At 41.2% G+C, this 20475-nt stretch overlaps 3 protein-coding genes across 4 annotated transcripts; 1 reads left to right on the top strand and 2 right to left on the bottom strand.

Moving 5' to 3' along the window:
• The first annotated feature begins 566 nt into the window (after window positions 1-566).
• On the top strand, window positions 567-8854 carry LOC138211598 (soluble guanylate cyclase 88E-like). 2 transcript variants are annotated; one of them, XM_069171567.1, is made up of 19 exons: window positions 567-643; window positions 747-952; window positions 1114-1254; window positions 1870-2009; window positions 2167-2301; window positions 2607-2730; window positions 2819-2938; window positions 3099-3183; window positions 3542-3628; window positions 4044-4173; window positions 4846-4975; window positions 5141-5287; window positions 6089-6235; window positions 6322-6478; window positions 6561-6670; window positions 6888-6977; window positions 7714-7878; window positions 7980-8117; window positions 8251-8854. In XM_069171567.1, the coding sequence occupies exons 2-19, from the start codon at window positions 833-835 to the stop codon at window positions 8389-8391; spliced, it is 2307 nt and encodes a 768-aa protein (XP_069027668.1). In that variant the 5' UTR covers window positions 567-643; window positions 747-832; the 3' UTR covers window positions 8392-8854. The 2 variants fall into 2 exon arrangements, with proteins under 2 accessions (XP_069027668.1, XP_069027669.1); XM_069171568.1 differs by having other exon boundaries at window positions 4056-4173.
• A 3319-nt stretch (window positions 8855-12173) lies between these two features.
• Window positions 12174-15823, bottom strand: arl3l1 (ADP ribosylation factor like GTPase 3, like 1). Its single transcript, XM_069171571.1, has 6 exons — window positions 15740-15823; window positions 14638-14781; window positions 13224-13340; window positions 12792-12842; window positions 12488-12673; window positions 12174-12271 (listed from the first exon to the last, which is right to left on the bottom strand). The coding sequence occupies exons 1-6, from the start codon at window positions 15755-15757 to the stop codon at window positions 12224-12226; spliced, it is 564 nt and encodes a 187-aa protein (XP_069027672.1). The 5' UTR covers window positions 15758-15823; the 3' UTR covers window positions 12174-12223.
• Window positions 15824-16729: 906 nt separating this feature from the next.
• LOC138211599 (uncharacterized) lies at window positions 16730-19392 on the bottom strand. Its single transcript, XM_069171570.1, has 8 exons — window positions 19346-19392; window positions 19121-19178; window positions 18950-19009; window positions 18740-18781; window positions 18413-18445; window positions 18034-18288; window positions 17703-17801; window positions 16730-16855 (listed from the first exon to the last, which is right to left on the bottom strand). The coding sequence occupies exons 2-8, from the start codon at window positions 19170-19172 to the stop codon at window positions 16773-16775; spliced, it is 624 nt and encodes a 207-aa protein (XP_069027671.1). The 5' UTR covers window positions 19173-19178; window positions 19346-19392; the 3' UTR covers window positions 16730-16772.
• Window positions 19393-20475: the final 1083 nt, after the last annotated feature.

A 20475-nucleotide genomic window follows, 5' to 3' on the forward strand; every position in this document is an offset into this window, starting at 1 on the left:
TCCCGGCCTCTGAAAGAAAATGTGAATTCATCCCGAGTCATAGAAAATCTTCTGCAGACACAGTAGAAGTTAAAGAGTTGCTACCTTTTCAATATTTATTTAAGAGTGTTTGTTTTTGAAGAAAAAGCTATTTTGCTTCATAAAACAAAAACAGCAGGTTGTAGCTTTTGCTTACCAAAAAAAAGTTTAGCTTTTACGTGGCTCAGTGCTCATGAGCATAAATCTGTCACTGAAGTTTTGAGCCGGACAGATAAACATGGAGGAAACAGTGACGGCAATACATTACATGATACAGTTTCAGGGTAAAAAGAAGAATAAATGCATTACATACATTAAAAACCCATATTCAGATTTGAGTGATTTAAACTCTTGAAAAGGACAACAAGGGGATAGCAAGATAAAACAGGACAATTTTTCTTGACTGGTGTCATCTGTGTTTGAGAGGTTTCTTCCGCAGTGTGTTCATGTCACACAGAGAAAGGCCACCAGGCACTGGCAGCTGACTCAAGAACAATAGAGGCCCATTCAGACTCGAGGGCTTGTGTAATTAGGGCACCTTTAAAATCCTTTGCCCTGTTGGCTTTCAGATGAAACCTTATTGGCAGCGTTGAGAGCAGGAGAAAGCAAAAGCAGCATTATTTAAGTACATGTCTTTTTATAGCTTGACGCTGAAAGCTAAATGCATTAAAATTCAGCTTGCAGCACTGAGAAAAGCCATCAATCTGAACTTTTCTTATCGCTCGCAGGTGCCTTTGGGACGACAGTTGGAAGTCAATCAGCTGGGAAGCCATCTTGACAGTGCTCAGTCTGAGCTTCAATCCAGAGAGAAATAATGTACGGACTGCTGTGCGAGAGTCTTCACGACTTCATCAAGGAGTCATACGGAGATGACGTGTGGAAGTTGGTCAGAGAGAGAGCAGATGTCAGGTTACACTCTTTTGTCACCCACGAGGTACAGAGACGTACTGTATGCATGGAATAATAATACTTGTGAAGTCTGTAGTGTCTATATGCACCCAAGTCACCTTGTTTGCAGTTTCATCTGTCACTCTGTTGTTTTTGTCTGAGACTTCATAGTCCTGTTTTCCTAAGTGATAATGTCTGTATCTGCAGGTGTATAGTGAGAGTGTGATTCCCCGCATTGCAAAGGCAGCCAGCGGAGTGACAGGCACGCCCTATAATGAGCTGATGAACTCCTGGGGTGTCTATTTCCTGGGCTTCGTAGGGAAATACGGCTATGACAGGATCCTCAAGGTGAGAGAAGATTGTAGATTCAAAACTGTCAGAACTTTGTCAGTTTTTCTGGTACATATTTGAGAAAATTATGAAATATACCATGTATGAATCATTGGGGATGTTATGTGTTATAGTGAGTTTTGTCAGTCGATGATCAGGGCACGTCACATAAAATGTAATGCCATTTTATTCCTGAACATCTTGCGAAATCAGGGGGTTATCAGTGAGCTACATGTTTGGCTGGTGCTTTAATACCTTTTATCTTTTAGTACCAATTTAAAAGATTTCTTCATTCTCTTGTTTTCAGTAATTACAAATTAGGAATTTGAGTAAGATTATGAACTCAGTCCTGTTAGGTCTCGACATTTTTTTTTTTTGCCAAATAGAAAGATTTCTAACTGGACTTTCATGAAGTTGGAGAACTCAAAAGATGGACTCTAAAAAAAAGAAGATTTTATCCAAGCCCAAGCTTAGATAACCCTGGTTTTCACAGGTTACATGGGTTACTACAACCCTTGATATGTAAACAGAGGGTTTTTTTTCAATCTGCAGTGCCCCTTTAAGATCTCTATCTGTAACAAAAACAAGCCAATAGAGTAGACATGACTTGTGTGTTCGTGTCTCGGCCTTCAGGTGCTGGGCCGGCATGTACGTGACTTTGTCAATGGCCTTGACAACCTCCATGAATACCTGCGCTTCAGCTACCCCAAGGTGCAGCCCCCGACCTTCTTCTGCCAGGAGGAGTCTGCCACTGGAGTGACCCTCCACTACAGGTCTGACATGGGGGTGTTGGGAACTGACTACAGAGTTAGAAAAGCTCAGAGAGGGAAAAGTGATTATCTGACTATTATCAGACTTGAGTGTTGGCAAGGAAACCAGACAGAAACTGTGTGTTTAACATCTTTTCTTTTCTTCCTCTGCCACCTGCAGGAGTAAGCGTAAGGGCTACTTGCACTATGCCATGGGTCAGCTGAGGCAGATGGGGAAACAGTTCTATGACACTGACATCCATGTGGAGGTACTGTCCGAGCAGATGGTCGGGGACTACTCCCATGTCACCATGAGGTACACATACAGATTGTTTATAGGTAGTGGTGGAAAATACCTACAATTACTCAGCAACGACACTTAAATACAACTTATAAGTACTTTACTTGTGAATATTCATCTCATGCTGCTTCTCATTTCTTTTCCGAATAAGATAGGACATTAAAAAAACCATAAAACCAGAAGTTATCAACCTTTTTAGTTTTTGATCCCTAAAAAAAAGGAGTGTATTTGACTTATGTAACAATCTGTATCCTTCTTCCAGCACAGTTTATGATTAACTTTAAACTTGTGAAAAAGTTTTCATCTGTGTGTACATACAGGCTGAACTTTGACAACTCAGCCTACCGCTACATCATGAAGGAGGATGAGGAGGAGCAGGAGATTTTGCCCATTACCTCTGACTTCTTCTTCGAGGTCTTCCCCTTCAATGTCGTCTTCAGACAGGTATTTATTTTCGGTTATCTCTTTAGATCACGCAGGGCAGTTTAGGAATGAAATGAATTTACACTCACTGATCCTTTAAATTCTTCAGGACATGGTGGTGCACAATGTCGGCTCAGGTCTGTCCACCGTCTTCCCTGATCTGGATGGAAAGAAGATCACGGATGCCTTCTTGCTGGCTCGCCCCCTAGTGGAGTTCACCTGGAACATGGTGAGACATTTCAGACTGGAGCAGTTTTGATATTACCAGTCCCTTCAGTTCAGACTCGGTCTCATTACTCTGCTATAAACATCGATGTATCTTGAAGATATTATCTTTAAACATGCAGCTGATGAGTGTTGAGAATACTGATTTAGTAATCTGTACACAGATCATCTCCCACCCCAACAACCTGTTTGAGATCATGTCCAAGGAGCCTGTGAAGAGAGAGAGGAACCTTCACAACCGAGTCCAGAGTAAGAGTGGAAGCCATGTAAACACTCGCAGGGGTGTGTGTCTGATAGGACAGGACTTGCTAGTCAAATTCACCGCAGTCAGACACTAAATACACAGTCAATTTCAATTTAATCCAAACAGAGGGTGTGTAGTAAAATGCATGTCTGTTCTTGTACTTTAGAATCAACATTTCACCTGGAGCAGCGTTAAAGTTGCAGTTTAGGAGGTCCTGCATTTACAGAAAATTAATAGCTTAATGTTGTTGATTCACTTTTGGTTGACTGAATTTTGTGTGACTGATCCCAGCCCTGTTTGTCATGGCGGAGGATGTAACTGTGAAAGTTTATGACTCTGATTGTTCACCATGTTTATTCTCAGATTCCGACTATGAAAATGCCAATCGCTCTGCTGACGTCGATGTGGAGCTCATGGCTTTCCAGTCCATTATTGGAGATGATTACAAAGGTCATAACCTCTCTGTTATATACAAAGACCCATGACAAGACCTGAACAAACAGACTCTAATCTACCAGAGAATAGAAAAAAAAATTAAAGGCAATCAAAACATTTTTAATTTTTGTTGTCCAGGATCAAGCCCAAAAACAAAATCTGTATTAAGCTGTTTGTCACTATTTCCACTTCCTCTGACATCAGCTACTGACTCCTGCTTCATTCCCAACATACATACTGTATATATGAAAGTGGTATTTATTTTTTCATCCAACTGCCGTAAAAACAAAAGACTTCCCAAAATGTCAAATTATTTTAAAATTGCTAAATCCATTAGGATGATACTGTTAACGTAGTGCAGTAATTATCTGATGATGAAATCCAGCCTGAAAACATCTCTCTAAATGTTTGTCGTCTTGGCATTAATAAGCTCCTCTTTTAGATGGTAACAGCGCTAATGCAATGGAGAGCTGGGGTGATGGGAGCCGCTGCCTCAGACTAAAAGGACAAATGAGATACATGCCTGAGTGGGAGTCCATCATCTTCCTGGGGACCCCTGTGTAAGCTCCACACACACACACACACACACACACACACACACACACACACACACACACACACACACACACACACGCAAGCACACACACGCACGCACGCACGCACGCACGCACGCACGCACACACACACACACACACACACACACAGATACAGATCTTTATTAAAAGGCTGCAGTTGAAAAGTAAAACATTCTAAAAAGCAGCCAGCGCTAAAGTGAATTACGAGGCTGGAAATAAAAGGCTGGGCAGTGAATCAAATCAGGGGCCCATTCTAACAGCACTTACCATGCATGAAATGAGCTGCTAATTAGCTTGTAATCAGACAGTGCAGCTCTTGTGAACCTAATGGGAACCCATTTGCAACTGAGAGTGTTTTCCAGAGAGTACATTACCAAAACATCTCCCTCCTCTTCTAAAACATTTTGTTTTGCAAGCAAAATGTCCTTATGCCTGTATTGACAAAGCTACTGAAATATTAAATGCCACACCACACTGCTTGCATTATTAATATTGCAGGAAACTAAAAATAACATATCCCATGATTTCTGTCTTTTAATTCTACAATTTTAAAGGCAATGCTATCATCACTTAATTGATTCTCAGGCTGATTTGGTACATTTTTAATAATATTATCATTGTTTCATGCTCGTCCTCTCTCTTTAACGGTGTGTGTAGGATGGAGAGTCTGAGCGCCATGTTTAAGACCGGCCTGTACATCAATGACCTGAGCATGCACGACTCGAGCAGAGACCTGGTGCTGGCGGGAACGCAGCAGTCAGAGGAGCTGAAGAGAGCTCTCATACAGGTTTCCTGTGCCAAAGTGCAGCTGCATTTTATATGTGTGATCAGGTCACTTGTGACTCTACATTTATGCACCGTTGCTCTGAGGCCCGTCGCTCACCCACTGTCTGCGGAGCTGAGCCACAAACTAAACAATATTTTTTTGTTTTACTTCCCATTGGGAGTGCAGGAGCAAAAGAAGTCCAGTAAGCTGGAGGAGAGCATGAAGATGTTGGACTATGAGATGAAGAAGACTGACGACCTCCTGTACAGGATGATTCCCAAGCCGGTGGCGAAAAGGCTGCGCAAAGGAGAGCCGGCTGTAAACACTTGTGAGGTCAGGATTGCAGATAGTGTATTGTGTACAGTAGGCCACTGAGCAGTACTATCCATCAACAACATGCAAGAATCAGAGGAGACTTGAAGTTTAACTTGAAGATGAATTTGTTTCAGTTTCAGAAGATAGATTCTCCTTCTATGACATAAAAATGCAAGTGATTATATTGTATCTGCACACGTCTCATATTATCTCCTCATGTTTCCTTCACTTGGCTCACATTTCCTTACCAATAATATTAATAAAACAGAGTTTTCCCTTCTATAGTTCACTTTAATTTGCCCTAATTATCTCCAGTAGAAAGACGGATCAAAGACAAGGTGAATCTACAGTGGAGAAGGGAGCATAGAGGGTAGCTGTCATAACAGCATGTATATCCACACTAACGAGTAAAGAAAGCCATGTGACTTTCAATGCTCTCTAATTGGTAGTTACTTCCACTCGTACATGTGTGTGAGTGAAAGTAACTACCAATTAGAGAAGCACAAATAGCACAATTGTCTGATTAAAGATTTAAATTTTGCATCTGTCAGAATACAAACTGTTTTTTTTTTTTTTATTGCCCATGTAAAAAGGGACCATGCACACATGTGCACACTGTGCAAAAATCTTCATAAATCCTCTGAATTTGTGCTATTGGAGGCTTTTTGCTTTAATAAAATTCAGGTTGATAAAGAGTGGCTTCCAGATGGTGCATAGCAGTATATACACAAAAGAGTCCCATTAATGGCTGCCTCCCTCACCTCTGTATGTGTGCGTCAACCTGCCTGCTCATCAACAATCTTATCGCTGTTCTCCCAGGTGTTCCCTGATGTGACTATTCTCTTCAGCGATGTCGTGGGATTTACTCGCATTTGCAGCCACATCACTCCCATGCAGGTGGTCTCCATGCTCAACACCATGTACACGCTGTTTGACACGCTCAGCGAGAAGCACCGTGTCTTCAAGGTGTGTGTGTGTGTGTGTGTGTGTACATGGTTTTCCTTTACACTTTACACACAAGTGCACCTGGCTGAGAGCTGCTGTCCCTGCAGGTTGAGACCATAGGAGACGCATACATGGTGGTTGCCGGGGCTCCGGAGAAGACTAAGTATCACGCCCACAACATCTGTGACATGGCCTTAGACATGGTGCGCTCCATAGATCACCTCAAAGACCCCTCTAACGGCAACAACATCCAGATCCGTGTCGGTGGGTAGAGGTGTACGGACCTGTCTGTGTGTTTTACTGTCAGGGGTTGACAGAGTGAACTCACCTGTCGTTTTGCATGCAGGGATACACTCTGGGATGGTCGTGGCAGGTGTGGTAGGACATAGGATGCCACGTTATGGTCTGCATGGTGACACAGTTCACACTGCGTCTGCCATGGAGAGCAACGGCAAGGTAGGGGAACATAATGAGTGACAGAAAAACAATAACTTCAAAAAAAGCCTAAAAAGGCTAAAACAAAAACAAATGAGAAGCTAATGTCTAAATATATATATATATCTATACAGTATACATAAAGCAGATATGTCAGATTGTTATATATATATTAACTGAAGGGATGTAGCAGTTTTCTGTGATTTTGTTGTGACTCTTTGCTCGCTGTCTCTATCAGGAGATGCACATCCAGCTCAGCAGCGCCACCTATGAGCACCTAAAAGGAAGCCACTTCATCTTTGAAAGGAGGGGCACTATTACCATCAAGGTCAGGGGTCAAAACAGTCACCATAGCAACTACACCCACCTTATTCATTGCATATAATCAAACATAATAACAACATGTAAGTCATTATCATATGCTTTGTGGAACACATGAGTAACACATAGTTCAATTCAATTTAATTGAAAGAACTTATAAATTAATGAACTTTCAGACACATGAACACATATATTAAAAGAATCCCCACATAGGATCAAATAACAATAACAAATGGTTTGGATGCTCATAAAAGTATAAAGTGCATTCCTCCACTCAAAGGTAAATACCGGCACACTATGCACAGCATACATGAGACCAAACACTTTAATTTGTGTTAATGGACGATTAGACCAGACAGCATAAACATTTCTGAACCTTAAAAATAAATGAAATAATAATAATTTGCTGTTTTGGCTCTGGGGAGTCAACACACTTAGTATTCACAGCTGGTAATTGCAGCTTGCTTGTTGATTTACCGTATTATCAGTGGGCCTGACTTTGAAGCTGTACATGTAATGATAACACCAGCAAAGTGGCTCCTGAAGGTTTGTGAGACAGCTGATTACTGGTGCCAATCTCAAGGAAGCAAGAGTTCCTCATTTTTTTTTTTTTATCAGGGAATTGAAAATACAGCCATTTTACTAACGTACAAAAATGGAGCCTCTGAGTGCATGTCTTTGAGTGTGTGTGAAAGAAGCCATCTTTATGTACAAACCTTTTTCTTCCTTTCATCCATGTTTAGGGGAATGTTGAAATTGAGACTTACTGGCTGAAAGGAAAAAGGGACAAGGATGGGAATGCTCAGGCGGCGTGTCCTCAGTTTGAGACCCAGACCATCAGTAAAGCCATCAGCAAGGCCACCATCTTAAGCCCTGAGGCCACAGGGGACGAGGAGGGACGAGTAAAGGTTCAGCTGAGACATGCTCGAATGTTGTACACTCTCATTTGCCTCATTGCCACCATTATTATCTTTTGATTTCTTAATTCTCCTTCTGTGCCTGCCTCCAGGTTTTCCCACTGGTAGCAGGGGAGGGCGAGGACGATGTCAAGTCTATTCGCTCTCATCGTATCAAGATGGAGATTTCCGGCCATTCTCTGGAGGAGTCGATGGAGGAGTGCCGGGTGGAGGAGATGTCAGCACATAAGGTGAGAGAGAATATCTGGGATGTCTAGAATTGAACTACTTCTTTTTATTTTCATCCATACATGTCATAATGATTCCCTTCCCGAGTGAGCTGTATAGGTGTAATAAAATGACCTGTTTCCTCCGCACTTTAAGGACGCTTTGCAAGACGGTCTCCAGGACTCTCACCTTGAGCTGGACTCCCCCGAGTCTGATGGTAGAGACTCCATCATGGAGTCCCGTGACAGCTCCTGTGACTCCCCCTGCTCCAAAAGTGCCATGTGCACTGTGTCATGAATCGTGAGATGGTAATGTCACCCTAGCTGATGCCAGCTGAAGCTGTAGCCAGTAATTCATATGTATTACTGTTTCTAAAGTGCTTTTCGTACATCTAAGTCAAAGCACTCAATGTTAGGCCAGACGGGTGATAGGGATGCAGTTGTTGCTGTCGTTTTGGCATTTTGAAGGAGTTGTTGTGTTGATGTGAATGTAAAAATCACATGTTTGTACGTGGAACTAGACTGTAATGCTTGAAACTTCTAGTGACCTTGTGTGGTGTTGAATTGCATATCAAAATCATCAGTTTATTATCTGATCAGTGTAACAGCCCCTTTGAATCTCTATTAGCTTTACTAGTGAAAAGAAACTTCTCGCATCCCCAACGTAACTGACACTAAAACCGTCCAGTCTACCTATTGTGTATATGTTTAAGTATTAAAAAGTGTTCACTGCCTCGTGGTTCAGCTGGACACAAGCTCAATTATTGCCTGCAGTTTGTTCTGTTGCATCTTGTAGATTTGACATGTTGCCTCATCCTGTGAAGAAATCACTCTGTCCCTCTCCCCTCTCTGTCTTCCATCTTGCAAGTATCGGCTCATCAGCTTTAGATCAGTCAAAAACAGCCACGGCACGGTGAAATCCCTTGTCAGCTCAGTGAAATTAAAGCAAGATGGCTACTGAACAGTATGGATGCATTTGTTATTGTTTTCCTTGTCACTCAAAGATATTGTCATTCAAACTCACATTTCCATTTCCATATATTTTACACATTTTTATTGAACACAGTTCTCTGGGTATATATGGATATGCTACATTTGCATGCATGTTTTCCAGCATGTTACCTAAACTCCAGTGAACTTAGTAGGAAACCTACCACACATTCCTTTTATAACATTGTATATGGGAGTTAAATCATTATCAGATATTAATTATCCTGCTCCAATGTCACAGTCAGACAACATTCCCTACTGAGTGTTGATCAGATGAGCTGCACTTAAAGGTGGCGTCCTCACGATCTAGGCTGCATCCGTTGGCTGTGCGTGAGTCTTTAAGAGATGAACTGATGGAACAGTGGAAGCAAAAGGCATAGAAAAAGGCCAGCAGGAGCAGTAAGCAGACCCCGCAAAAAATTACGACAATCAGGATGGTGTGCACTTCCAAGTGCAACTTCTGCTGTGGGAGAAGCGTAGTGGTGTTCAGGAGGCTGACTGCTGTCGGGCTGGTGGTGAAACTGGGCGACTGTGGCTTTGGGGAGGCGAGGTGGCCGACTTCTGGCATGATGGAAGGATTTGTTCTCTCAGTGTGCTAAGAAGATTTTGTTGCAGCCCTGAGGATAAAAAGCATCTTTTATTATTTTGTTTACCACGTGTGCGGATGAACATTAAAGACACAAACTCAAGTGGCATTTTATAGATAATCCTGTCTAATGCTAAATTAACCTGTTGAAAAGAATAACAATTAACATAAACAATGATTTTGCATCACTCTAAACATAATCAATCTCAAGCTCATCAAACATAAACTTCCATTATTAAACTTAGCCCCATCACTCCATCCTGTTTACTTAAAAGCAGCAGGTTCATCATCTTTCTCTAGGCAACCAAACACCGTGTTGTCTTTTGTTCCTACCTGCGATGTGTAGTGGCGGTTTTGTTGTCCAGTGTCTCTGCAGGACTCAGGATTTCTTTTGGCAGGTAGAGCTTTGGAAAATAAAAGAAATGTAGGACAAGAGAGAGGGCTGGACTAAAGAAGAGAGGTGGCTGGTGGACCATGGATAACAGGGAGGGTTGCCATAGAAACACTTGCAAAGGGACCACCAGTACGGTAGTGACATCATATCACCTTAAGATTAAATGTTTTATATTCAACACATGGAGATGAATTGAAAATTTCAACCAATGAGAAAAAAAAACAATTACGGAACAAAAGCTGCACAATCTCAGTCACCTGATTGAAATGATTTTTGACTAGAATTTGCTGGTATTCACTGGCAGGAATTAAAGTATCTGCCCGACCTTGGCTTTAGACCGGTAAGAAAAATTTGACAAATTAGAGGGTGTCAAATCACTTATTTGCAAATGGGAAACTGTCCTTGTCAGGCATGGATTGATCTGACCCTCTAATACTGCCACCTGTTGGTTAAAAAAGCCCCACCGAACAGCCCATTGCACAATTCACACTCATCTCACCACCCTGCCAGCTCCTGCGATGTCTGGTTTCTTTCAAACTGCCATAATGATCCTTTAGTACAAGTTATAATTGGTCCCACCTCCCCTGCTGTGCTCCCTCAAAAGATGCTGAAGCCTAAAAATGTTTTGGGACTTGCTCCAAATCTTAGTTACCATGGAGATGACTAAATTGTTCAACCAATATTCAGTAATTTTACGAATACAAATTAAACAACAAAAAAAAGCTTATTTTCCAAGCATCATAAAAAAAAAAATTAAAAAAAATTAATTCACATAATTTCATGTCGAGGAGGACAGAAAACAAAGCCTGCTGGCTGATGTGATTTTTAAAGTGCTTTCAGATGGCTAATTACAGCTCAAGACAATAGAAACAAAGGATCCATTAAAACCAACTCCAAGTGGAGGCAAAATGAATGGAGGTCTGAGCTTACACCAAGGTCAGTTTAATGGACAAATATGTGAAGAATGACCTCAGGGGTGTGTAGGTATTCAAGCCCAGAGGGTCTCTGACTGCTTTTCTCCGAGGAAAGATAAACTGACTGAGGGGGGCACATAGAATTAATGATCTGAACAATCATTTTTCCAAGTCTTGAAATAGAAGGTGAAAAGGGTTTTTTCTTCAAAGTTGCTCTCACTGTGTAAACTATTTGCATTTCTGCTGGAGGAGCACGCAGCGTTCACAGCTGGATGTGAGAGGTGTCATATGGCCAACTACCTCTGTGAGAAGCAATCCTGACAAACAGCCGTACTGGTGGAAGAGAGGCTGTATACTTTGTAATAGTCCCCGAATTAACATATAAAACATTTGAGAAAAAGTGTCCCCGCTGAAAATTAGTCAGCCTCTCTGCGTGTAATTTCCTGCACTGTTTGTTCCGCTCTGCCTTGAAAATTTAATATCTTGTTCTGCCATTCAATGTAATTGCAAACTCTCTTCTCTCTAACTCTTGCTTTTCAATTAGTCTCTCTCACGCTATACAATGCAAGTGCTTGTCACCGTGGTGTGAAAATGAAGCGGGATGACAGCTGAGCAGGAACAGATCAGCTTGTTATTGTTCCTCTTGTCACTCAACAAAGTATTTACATTCACATTCATGTATTTCTGTCACTGAGAATTTTCTAAATGATTTGACCATTAATGTGCCTTTCCTTACTGTCTGAGCACGTATATACTGTATATTTGGAGAATCAGATGACTGATGGCACCATTTGATTTGAAAACAAGAAAACAAAATAGCAGAAATGACCAGTTATTTTATTGTCAAAAACCTCAAAACACATACTTTACACTCACACTGAACTGGTGCCTATATAACATGTGACAAACGACAACAGTCCTACATGGCTACACACTCAGCTGGGTTTTCTCAGTGTTTAAGAAAGCACACAGATTCACCAGACGAGGATCTTTAAATACAGGGAACAAAAACATATTTTTATTATATTATAACAAGAACCTAATTCACTTATTGTAGCTAAAATATTTTGTTATATTAGCTACATTTGCAAAACATTCATAAAAATGTCACAAAGTGTAAAAACAAAATGATTATTGAAATCAGTGAGGGGACATAAAATATTAAATGAAGTGAAATATTTGTTTAATCCCTTATGTGACGCTGGTTCTCCCGTTGACTCTGGTCAGTGCTGTTTGGGATGCTGGTTCACTTCTTCTTGTTCACAATGTTGTTGCAAATCCAGTTCATGCCATCCTGTTGGAGAAATGGAAACAAAATCTGCTCACAGATTGGTTCAGACAGTCTGAAGATGGAAAATCGTCCAAACCATCTCACTTAGCAAATCAAAAAAAGAAATAAAATCAGATTTTCAGTACAATGTAACACAGAAGGAAGACAGGGAGAACTTTTATGTGGCGAATTAGGCTACATCTGCAGAGGAGAAATCGATAAATCCCTGTTGGGTCTGACCTGAACTCCCTCCCCAGACACAGCCGAGCAAGCCTGAATCTGCCACTCGCGGTCCCGGTATGTGTGCAGGTTGAGTCCCTCAGCGATCTCGCTGGCTGGTGATGCTGTGGCCAGATCCTGCTTGTTGGCAAAGACGAGCACCGGAACGCCCTTTAAATTCTCCTCGTCAATCAGCTCGGACAGCTCCTGCGCACAAGTACACACACGACTACTGTTAAATTGTGGACGGTTTTTAACACAATATGTTCAGTCTGGTAAGCAAAATGTTGCATTGGTTGTTGTCAGTACGTATTTGCAGGCTTACCAGTCCCGTCTCCTCGAACCGCTTCTTGTCTGCGCTGTCAATAACATAAATCTAAAAGAAAAAACACATGACAATGATATCATATTGTAATTTACAAAAAAAATAAAAAACAATGAATGAAAGTTATCTTTATATAAACTCCTGAAAGTGTCAGTCACTCTTTTCATATACAGCAGCCAAAAAAGTCAGTGTTGATTAAGGCTACAACGCACAGTATCCAGTCCTTTCAAAAAAATGTCCCATAACATTAGAGTTTTATGATTAAGTTCCTTCATGAAAACACAATTATGCTGCTTAACCTGACCTTATGTGTGCTACACTGCTGCATTATAGAACATCATCTGTGTATGGTAAATGCTATCACAAATTATCTATTTTATTTTGCTTCCATGTCAGGAGAAATGTAAATTTGAAGTGAATATAATTGCTCACCAAGAGGTCTGTGTTTTCCAGGTACTTCTTCCAGAAGGGCCTGATCTTCCTCTGTCCTCCAATGTCCCAGACGTTAAGTTTCATGCCATGAGAGGCAACACTCTTTATGTTGAAGCCCTGAGGTAAAACACAAAGGTGGAGTCACTGTACTGCACATCAATGCCTTCCATTTAAAACGGATCGGCTACACTCGGGAAGTCTTGTAAATTATTATGAAGCAATTCATTAGGTAGCAATGTAGTAGAACACAGGTGTGTGTGTATTGAATTAATCACTGTGGTTACTCTCTAATGAAAACATGTTACGTATCAGCTGGAGTGCAGCCTGTGCTTTAGGTGTTTCTAAGGAAGTGGTCACCATGTTAATCCACAGACGTTTTTCAGAACACTGCTCCTCTCTGTTTCAGTCGAGGAAGTTGTGTAACAACTTTATCCTGAGGGCCAGCTGTAGAGCAAATCTGAAGATAAGACCACAAGGATCAAGTGAAGTGTATGTGTTCATGTGTCAGGTCTGATTTAGCTACGTGGTTTGGCGACTATTGCCATGTCATCCTGGACTACATCCCCTCTGCATGGAGTCTGATGAGCTGTCGCAGTTGTCCAGGACCTGGCAGCGCATCTGCTCTTGTTTTCTCTGGACTTGGCAGAGTAATGTAAGGGTGTTAGATAATGATATCAGAGGTTTGATAATTACATCAGAGGGACATGATGAAGAAAAAAAATAAATACAAAAAAATAATTGGGACCTCGCCAGGATCTGTGCTGAGAGCATGCAAAACAGCAAGGTCATGTCAGGCCACATTTTATCCCTTGATGAAAGGTTATCTAACGGTATAATGACATGATCTGACATCCTCTCGTCATTATTTCACTGATTAGTGGTGAAACCATGTGTAGCATGGGGCCAATCATTTCATTTCACAGTGTCAGAAAACCAAAGGTCATCTGAATCCCATTACTTTGAGAGTGAGTGTCCACTGGTCCAGCTGGTCTCACAAGATTAAATACAATCTGCCTGCCTTTTATAATACTGGGTTGTCCCATCATGAAAACACAAATTATCTTCTGAAAACGCTCCATTCAACCCACAAAAAAATCCATCATAACCTTTGCAAAAGCATTCAGCAGACAAATTGTACTTGTGTTTCAAGCATTTTAACTTGTTAGTTAACAAAATATTGATGGAATAATTCGGGCAGATACACCGTTTATATAAACCACACTTAATAAGGGACATCAGGTAATTAATGTTATACGGTGCCTCATCTGTTCACGGTAAGATGGGATTCAATCAGACGAAGGACACAACACATCATCCGCAGGTGTGCGACAGAGTTGTGGTGTTTGTGTCTTATTATTATCATGACCTTCCTTGAGGTCGTGGTGTTGGTACGTCCGGTTTTTGACCCTCTCACCTGTGTTGGTGTGATGGTGTTCACATCTTCAGAGGCCAGGCCTTTCAGCAGGGTGGTCTTGCCGGCGTTGTCCAACCCCAGAAGCACTATCCTGACCTCCTGCTCTGTGGTTCCCTTCAGCTTCTCTATGACAGAGAGTAAGCCCTGCGCAGAGGCACGACGGTCAAATGGAATAAGGCAGACTGTGACATGCAGACCATTAAAGTGACAGCAGCCAGCATCTTCCAGGATTTGTACTTATCTTGTGTCGAGATCAAGAAGCATCAACGTATCAAGTCATTTATGATTCATAATGTTTCAGTTTAGAATAGAAACATTGAGAGCAATTCACAGGAATAATAAAAAGGTGACCAGAATCAAATCAGACCTGTCTATTTTTGACATCATGTTCTTGGAAAACCAGATCATGGATTTTTTTTTTTTTTTTTACTTCCCTTGGAGGTGACATGTTGCTCTGACATATCAACAATCTGACAATATCAAGAGGTAAAAGAAAAGACAAATATAGTTTCCACCTGAAGCCTAAGAAAAATCCCACTGGCCTCCTTCTTATTCCAGGTCAAAGATCCTCTTACGTGTACACATTTGTGAACTAATTTTTCTCCACCCAACACTGCCCAGTCTGTGGAGCCATTGAGTAGCTTCTGCCCCCCCCCCCCCCCCCCCCCCGTTCTGTAAGAATGCTTCATTTAGAAAACCACTGGCATTGATTAGAGCTCCATTCATAAAAGAGTGCACCGTTAATGTGATTAGTCTGCAAGGTTGCACAACCGCAGACGGTTCACCAAGACAGCCACACAAACTCACAAGAGGCACCGTAGCTTTAAACATTTGATTCAATGCTCCAGTTGCGTGTGACTAACAAATGAGATCCCATTTAAGAACGCAATTATAGCTAGTACACTGTATCAACACAAGCCAAGGAATTGAGATGATGCATCAAGGCTGCTTCTTCACAGAAATACACTTACAAAAAAAAAAAAAGCTTGAGGTTCATTATGTGTGTCACAAGCCACCTGTGAGAATAGCTTTTGTATCACACAGATACTGAAGGTTCACGTTTGGCTTTGTACGTCCTGTTGCCCCAGATCAAGTTACCTACCTTTTGAGCTTCTCCCATGTTGGTGTGTTTCCTGTGGTTTGGCTGGAGGGGCTGCAGCTACATTCTCCAGTGAAGCTCACGCAGGTGTGTGTTGGCGATGCAGGTCACCCGGGTTAGCTGTCCAGACCAAGGTACCAGCGGCAGCCTCCGCCTTTTCCCTCTTCCTCCTCGGTAAAGTTGGGTGGGTTACGTGCTATGTGTGTATGTGATAGTAACGTCTACCTGGCCGTCAATTGCTCCCGAGTGTAGGGTTAGCAAGCAGGAAGAGGGGGGGGGGAGGGTGGATGGTACCGGGATTAGGAGGCCAGAATTAGCCCTGGTCATCCATGCAAAGGCCACTCCATCCACCCTCCCCCCATCCCCCCCCCCTTCTGCTGTCCATCCCGCCATCTCCACTTTGCAGTGGCTTTACCTGGATTATCCCTTAGCCACCTGCTGTAGGAGGAAATTGAATAAACAGCCCCTTCCTGACCCAACACACGGGGATAAAAAAAAAAAAGAAAAAAAGTTTCAAGCCATATGGCTACGGAGACAAAAATTGCTGTTAATGCAGAAAAACAAAGACACTCAGTGCAGCATGAGAACTGGCGGTGTGAATGCACGTAACACATACACTTCAAAATTATTATATCATGTAGTAGTTTTTCTGTGTTCATAAATCAACTATCAAATCCCACATACACCCTCCCCCCTCCTCCTCTTGGAGAGGAGTGGATAGCATTATGTCCCATATATCCATTACATGCCAGCCACTGTAAAGCTGCTCTGTGTAGTGTGCGCTCGTGTGAGTAGTGCATTTAGCAGGATTAGTGTGAGCATGCCTCTCCTGCGTCTGGATTAAAACATTTCTAGGCTCTTTTTCTCAATTGAGCAGACTAACATGAATGACGCGTTACGTTTGGGAAATGGCCCAAAGATACGCTGGTAACTTCATCTGATCACACACAGTCTCCAAGACGAAGATGGAAGAGTTTTTATTTTCATGAAACAAGGTCTGTGTTTGTTATATTTGAATATGACATCGGTTTCTGATTTAGGACCCCCTTGGTGTGAATGGAGCCGGACCACCACTCTGCCCAATCTGCGCCCTCTGCCTCATCCTCTCTTTGTGTTTAGCTGCAGAAAGAAAGAGGGTTGGTGTCATACTTGATGATGCGCATTGAGTCAAGTCAGCTCTGTAACTCTAAGATCAGCAGTGTGTAAAAACTAAACATCGTCAATATCAGTCTTTGGTTTGTGTGGTAGATATATGGCTGGAGTCAGCAGCCAGCTAGTTTGGCACAAAGACTGGTATTAGGGGGAAACAGCTCACCTGGCTCTGTCCATTTGTAACAATAATCCAGCATCTCTGAAGTTCATAAATTATCGCATCGTATCATATAGTTGGTTTAATCCAAAGTGTAACACAGAATCACAGTAACAGATGAGCTGTTTTTTGGCTCCAGTTTCATGTTGAATGTCACGACACAAGAGTGGCACATAATATCTCATCTAACTTTTCTTTTGATAGAAAAAGCGGATAATGAAAGTAGAAATGCAAAAATATTATTTTAATCTTTGCATTTTGCATACTATTTGCCTTTGATTTAACTGCACACAAACAGACTAAACAACCAATGTTTCATGTTTTTATTAGTGAGCTTTAGAGGTAATCGTTGGTGGATTTTATTACCTTTTTAGAGCCAAACTAGCTATTTACCCATTTTCTAGTCTTTGTGCTATAAGCTACTGTGTGCTAAGTGGCTGCACACAACACCTTTATATTGGACATATCATTTCATCGAATAAGGCTGCAGTCATATCAACCTTCTCATCTGCCTCTTTTCGCTTACACATGTTTGAAACATTGTAACATAGACCTACAGTATATTTCTTAAGGAAAACAGATAGGACCAATAGGTACTTTAATTCTTTTCTTTTCTTTGTTGTCTAATAGCACAAAAAACTTAAAGTGAGCTCTTACTATTGTCTCTTTTCAGTTTGAACTTCATCACCAGAGCCATAATCAGGACCAGGACCAAAGCTGAGACACCACAGATCACCAAGATGATCACACTGTTATCTGGACAGAGACACACAGACAGTTAGAATGACAAAATACAGACAGACAGTGAAGACACGAGCTATCAAGGGTCATGTAAGTGTTTAAGAATTCTATAGCTCATATCTTAAAATCTATTAAGTTTTACTGCTCTGTCATTTTCATTCTATAATTTGTAAAATTCATTTATTTTCAGGCCTTTGGTTAATGAGTACAAGCCCACAATCTAAATGACAAGGGGATGTCTACTTACTGGCTACGGTGACCTCGTGTGGCAGAGACGTGTAAGACCCACATCCGCTAAGAACAGAGCAGCTGTATTGTCCTGCTTCAGGTGAAAGCACTCCTTCGAGAACGAGCTCGCTTGTATTTTGCCCTACAATTACACTACCATCCTTTGTCCAACTGAACGCCAGATCCAGATTGGGAAGGTCATGGACACATGTAAGAGTGATGTCATCACCTTCCTGTGCGCTGGATCCAGTGCTGTTGACAAACACCGCAAAGGCTGATGGTCAGCGTAAACAAACACAAGGGCAGAGAAGCAACAGTCATAGTGTTAGTTAATTAGACAGGTATGGCTTTATGATTTTTAATGCAAATCCACAGACAAGGATGTTGTTATTAGTTACCTTTTTTGCAGTTCGGTGGAATGTCTGTTTTTCCTTTAAAGAGAGAATAGTAAACATGAAGAAGAATGTGACAGTCAGCATTTCATTTACAACAAAGCATACATGACACATCCACTCATGAAAGTCCAATTCCAGCAAAACACGAAATTAGAATAATCCAATTCATGAACACTTACTTTATATTTGAAGTCTCCCGTGTTTGCCACATTTAAGACGACCTCATTCTACTACCACACCCCACTAGCAATTACTGCATCCACTGTACTGTATGTAAAATTCATAGGACTCATCTGGAAGTGAACAAATAAAAAGAAAGAGAGGACTAACCACTCATGCAGTGACTGTCGTTATGGCAGACATCACAGGACTCTATAGGGAAAACAGATAGAGGGGGATGGAAAATAAATCACATTAAGAACATTTCTCCGATGCATCTCGCCTTTTAGTTTATTGGCAGACAATGTCCAGGTGCATTAGCTGCTAAATAACATTTCCTGTAGTCTAAAAAAAGAGTGAATGATTTCCTTTTTTCTTTACCTGCCAGAGAAATGTTACAACTCAGACACTCGACAGGAACACAGGTAGAGCCAACATCATCTACAATAACACAATACAGAGTATATTTTATAAAGCTGAACTGGCATATACATCAACAGACAATAAGGTACAAATATATATGTAACTGTAAAATCCAAAGTGGCTCCTTACCCATGAGGAAAAGACCAAGCAGGACATATAGAGATATCTTTGTAGTAACCATTTTCTGCTGGAAAATATTAGTTTTACAATCTGATAATTGAATGACATGAAAATAATGATGTAAAATTAAAACTAACAGTAAAGTTCATTGGAATGACACACTTAAAACCCTCTACATGAATCGTCAAGTACCTTTAGAAAATTCCATATACATTATACAATGTGTTTTATTACCTGGGTTGTCTCTTTACTTCCAGACTTGAATGATGACCACCTATGTTTTGCTTAACCTAATAGTCTTTGCTTCGGGAAAGGTGCGGCAAAGCTGATTATAAACACTGATAGCAATGCAAATAAATGAATTCCTGGAACTACACAGCACAAACAATACTACTATTTGTATGTTTCGAAGGTGGAAGTGACAGCAACCATTACAGTAAGGTTGCTGTCTTTTTTTAAATTTTTAAATTTTTATTTTTTAATTGAAAAGGCTTTGAGGTTAAAATGATGGAATTTTTTACACTTGTTACAGACACACACAAACATGATGTAGAGGCAGACACAAAGAGACAGAGGTATGATGATGTATAGCCTGTATTGCCTGGTTTACTTACGCAAACTACCCACTGCCTCGCCTCACAGTTTATATTGTGACAAATGCTAAGGATGACTTTGGTCATTATTGTTTGAATTTTAAGAGTTTAAGTTTAGACGTACATATCATCTATTATCAAAGTCATGCATGGGCTTCGTAGACAGCAATACAGTCACACAGTGGCCAGTAGAGAGTGCTGCTGATCAGCCTTTTTTTGTTTCTTAATGCTTTCCATTCAAGGTGGATGGGAGGCTGGAGCTTTTCCCAGCATCAATGAGAGCAATTCAAGATTTGTTTTTATTTATAGGCTAAACTGCTTTGCTTTGACTGTAAAGAATGTTTTGACATGTAAACTGTCTGAAAACTTTAAAATTCCAAAAACTATTCGGCTTTTATTCTGAATCTCCATCAAATTCCCAAAGGGACAGATTTGCAAAACAGCTTTTACATCCAGGCAAAAGTTGACAGGAAAGTTTCTGGACAGAAGTGTCAGCTAAATGACAAAATAAAAGTCCAAATTGTACAGGGGGACAAAAAAAAAAAAAAAAAAAAAATGTGCACAGGTAATTAATTCGTCCAGCTACACCTGGCCAAACAGCTTGTGCGCATGTCAGAACTCACCAAATAGGTCAACCGGAAGGTGTTAATGAACTCTGACCTGTGCGTTTCCAGCACCGTGCTGGATGTTGTCGTCTCTCTCGCCTCGGTGTGTTTATCTCCCCGAGAATGGTCACTTTCAGCGGACTTTACAGGCTCTCCCGCCTCGTAA

This window comes from Embiotoca jacksoni, unplaced genomic scaffold (assembly GCF_022577435.1).
Source record: "Embiotoca jacksoni isolate LCO1_2020_lvr unplaced genomic scaffold, fEmbJac1.0.p SCAF_5, whole genome shotgun sequence".
NCBI classification, from domain to species: domain Eukaryota; kingdom Metazoa; phylum Chordata; class Actinopteri; family Embiotocidae; genus Embiotoca; species Embiotoca jacksoni.